This window comes from Condylura cristata, unplaced genomic scaffold (genome assembly GCF_000260355.1).
Source record: "Condylura cristata isolate star-nosed mole 26May11 unplaced genomic scaffold, ConCri1.0 scaffold00013, whole genome shotgun sequence".
Lineage (NCBI taxonomy): Eukaryota > Metazoa > Chordata > Mammalia > Eulipotyphla > Talpidae > Condylura > Condylura cristata.
Window position 1 is genome coordinate 259,159 of NW_004567114.1, and position 3,164 is coordinate 262,322.

Here is a 3,164-nt window from a genome sequence, read left to right on the forward strand (position 1 = left end):
GCCTCCACAGCTGGAGAACCTCATGCTGGACAAGGACGGCCACGTCAAGATCACCGACTTCGGGCTGTGCAAGGAGGGCATCAAGGATGGGGCCACCATGAAGACCTTCTGCGGGACGCCCGAGTACCTGGCCCCAGAGGTGCGCTGCCGGGGCCCCCTCCCTTTAATCTTGAGGCTCGGGGGCACCCCCAGGCCCTCTGTCCTCCTGAGCCGCACGCGTCCTGCTTCCTCGTGTGCCCTCTGCCACCTTGCTCCCCCAAGCCCGAGGCCCGCACAATCTGATGCCCGCGTTCCCCGTGGCCGCCCTGCCCCGTGCCCCATCTGCCCTCCCTGCCCCCGAGTCCACCCACGTCCGGGATCTATGGCCCCAGGTGCTGGAGGACAACGACTACGGCCGGGCCGTGGACTGGTGGGGGCTGGGCGTGGTCATGTACGAGATGCTGTGCGGCCGCCTGCCCTTCTACAACCAGGACCACGAGCGCCTCTTCGAGCTCATCCTCATGGAGGAGATCCGCTTCCCGCGCACGCTCAGCCCCGAGGCCGAGTCCCTGCTGGCGGGGCTGCTCAAGAAGGACCCCAAGCAGAGGTGAGCTGGCCGGCCGCCCCGGGCGGAGGGGGCGCTCCGGGCAGCTGGCCAGCCCCGGCCGCGTGTTACGTGCTGCCTCAGAGCCGGGCCAGGCAGCGGGCCACAGGCTGGGGCCAGAGGGGTCCCCAGCGTCCCCAGCTGTCATTCCTGCTGAGGAAGCGCTGCCCAGAGAGGTGCGCCGGCCCCCGCTGCCCGGCGTTGCTGTCCACGGCACTCAGGGCAGGCAGCACACGGTGACGGCCTGTGTCGCCCCCAGGCTGGGAGGGGGCTCGGAGGACGCCAAGGAGATCATGCAGCACCGCTTCTTCGCCAGCATCGTGTGGCAGGACGTGTATGAGAAAAAGGTGCCAGGTTGCCGCCCCGCCCAGCGCCCCGGCCCCGCCCTCCCAGGCCTGACCCAGTTTGCGGTGCTGTGGCCCTGCCTGGAGGGCTCCCCACACCCCTAGAGGCTGCGTGGAGGCTGGTGGGTGGGGACACTGCCCATCCCAGTGCCTCCTGCGGCGGGCAGCACCCAGACCTGCTCTCTGGGTGTGTCCGGGGGGCAGGGTGGGGGTGGGGGCTTTGCCAGAAGGGCCCTGCACATGTTCCTCTCCTCTGACCTCTGGGGACCAGGAGCCCCATGCCCTGGCTAGGCCAGCAGGTGCTGCTCGCTTAGCTGGGGAAGGTGGCCTGATCGTGCTGGGCACTACAGGCTCACCCCCACCGGGTCTCCAGCCCACCTCCCCCGCAGGACAGGCACCCACCCCAGGGCCCTGCCCTGAGGCCTGCTGCCTCCTGGCCTGCCCTCAAGGGCTCCACATGCCCAGCCTTGACCCCAGGGCCCCCGACTCACCCGGCTAGGGCCTGGGTCCCAGGGTGCAGCCTGTAGGACCTTCCCCATGGGCAGCTTGTCTGCGGCCACACTGTGCTGTCTGAGCCTCTGGGGGCCTGAGCTCAGGGCCCATCCAGGCTGCCCAGCTGTGCCCTGCAGGAGTGCTCGTGGGGCTGGGGGGCACTGGTGCCAGAGGCTCACATTGGCAGCTGCTCCGGCAGGGGGTGGGGGTGGGGCGCAGCACCGCCCCTCCCGCCTGGCCCCTGCTCCCTGAGACTGCGGGCGGGAGGCGGGTTGGGACAGGAGGGGAGGGGCTGGGAGGACGGTGCTTCATGGTCCCAGGGCCCAGAGGCCCTCCGCAGGGCTGGGTGGGGCTGGGTGCTGGGCCGGGCCCTGGCCTGCGCACCTCCCTCCCTGGCTGCCGCCTCCTTTCCACTCGCTTTGTGAAGAAAACTGGGAAAGCCAGACGGGCCGCTCGCCCCTGCGGCCCACACGCACAGCATCCGGAGGGTGCAGTGGCCCCTGGACAGTGTACTGGGAGGGGCGCTGGGCAGTGCAGACGGAGGCCCTGACCCTCCTCTCCCCGCAGCTCAGCCCCCCCTTCAAGCCTCAGGTCACCTCGGAGACGGACACCAGGTATTTCGATGAGGAGTTCACGGCCCAGATGATCACCATCACGCCGCCTGACCAAGGTGGGGCCACCGTGGCGCCAGCTTTTGCAGCCTACCCTGGGCGTGGGGGCGCTGTCCGGGGCTCGGAGGGGCGGCGGGAGCCCCGTGGGGCGCTGCTCCAGGCGCCCAGCGGCGACGGCCCTGCCCGTGTCCCCGCAGACGACAGCATGGAGTGCGCAGACAGCGAGCGCCGGCCCCACTTCCCCCAGTTCTCCTACTCGGCCAGCGGCACGGCCTGAGCCCGCGGGCACGCGCCGAGCGTCGTTCAGCCCGGCCGCGGCGCCAGGCCGGCCGCCGCTCAGCATGGACACGGACACCTTTCAGGCCGCACCGCCAGGTCGGGAGATGACCCTGCAGGTTTCTTAATTTATTTCATCCAGTTAGTTCTCCGGACCTAGCCTGGGTCCGAGCGGTGTGGCCGGGAGAGCCTGGGGCTCCATCACGCGCGGGAGCCCCCCAACGACCAGGCACTGTCCCCCCAGCGCTGCACCCCGCCCGCCCGCCCGGCTCCGCTGTGCTGCACGCAGCGGTTTTTTACAACAGTCGACTTATTTTTACTATTATATGAAACTTTCCCTCCAAAGTCTTCAATAAAAGTTGCTTTTCAACCTTGTGGCTGTTTGCCGGGTGGCAGGTAAAGGCGGGGCGGGGGCGTGCAGGGGAGCCGCTGGCCTGGCAGACCCAAGGCCCCAGGGAAGGCCCCTGAGCGGTGTCTCCCCAGCTCTGGGGGGATTGGGGCAGCCGTGTGTGTGTTTTGGGGGGCCCCACAGCCCAGCGTGTGCGTGTGTGTTGGGGGGGCCCATAGCTCAGCGTGTGTGTGTGTTGGGGGGCCCCACAGCCCAGCGTGTGTGTTTTGGGGGCCCACAGCCCAGCATGTGTGTTTTGGGGGACCCCACAGCCCAGCGTGTGTGTGTTTTGGGGGCCCACAGCCCAGCATGTGCGTGTGTGTTTTGGGGGCCCCTCGGTCAGCGTGTGTTTTGGGGGCCCACCGCCCAGCATGTGCGTGTGTGTTTTGGGGGCCCACAGCCCAGCGTGTGTGTTTTGGGGGACCCCACAGCCCAGCGTGTGTGTGTTTTGGGGGCCCACAGCCCAGCAT

General features: G+C 69.0%; 1 protein-coding gene across 1 annotated transcript in view; it reads left to right on the plus strand.

Annotated features, from left to right (window-relative positions):
- AKT1 (v-akt murine thymoma viral oncogene homolog 1) overlaps positions 1-2,670 on the plus strand; it is a 13,398-nt gene extending 10,728 nt beyond the window's left edge. The window contains exons 8-12 of the mRNA XM_004681983.2: positions 11-139; positions 372-586; positions 843-930; positions 1,987-2,089; positions 2,228-2,670. Coding sequence (XP_004682040.2) covers positions 11-139; positions 372-586; positions 843-930; positions 1,987-2,089; positions 2,228-2,307 — 615 coding nt within the window. The 3' untranslated portion in view covers positions 2,308-2,670. The remainder of the gene's footprint in view (positions 1-10; positions 140-371; positions 587-842; positions 931-1,986; positions 2,090-2,227) is intronic.
- The last annotated feature ends 494 nt before the right edge of the window (positions 2,671-3,164 follow it).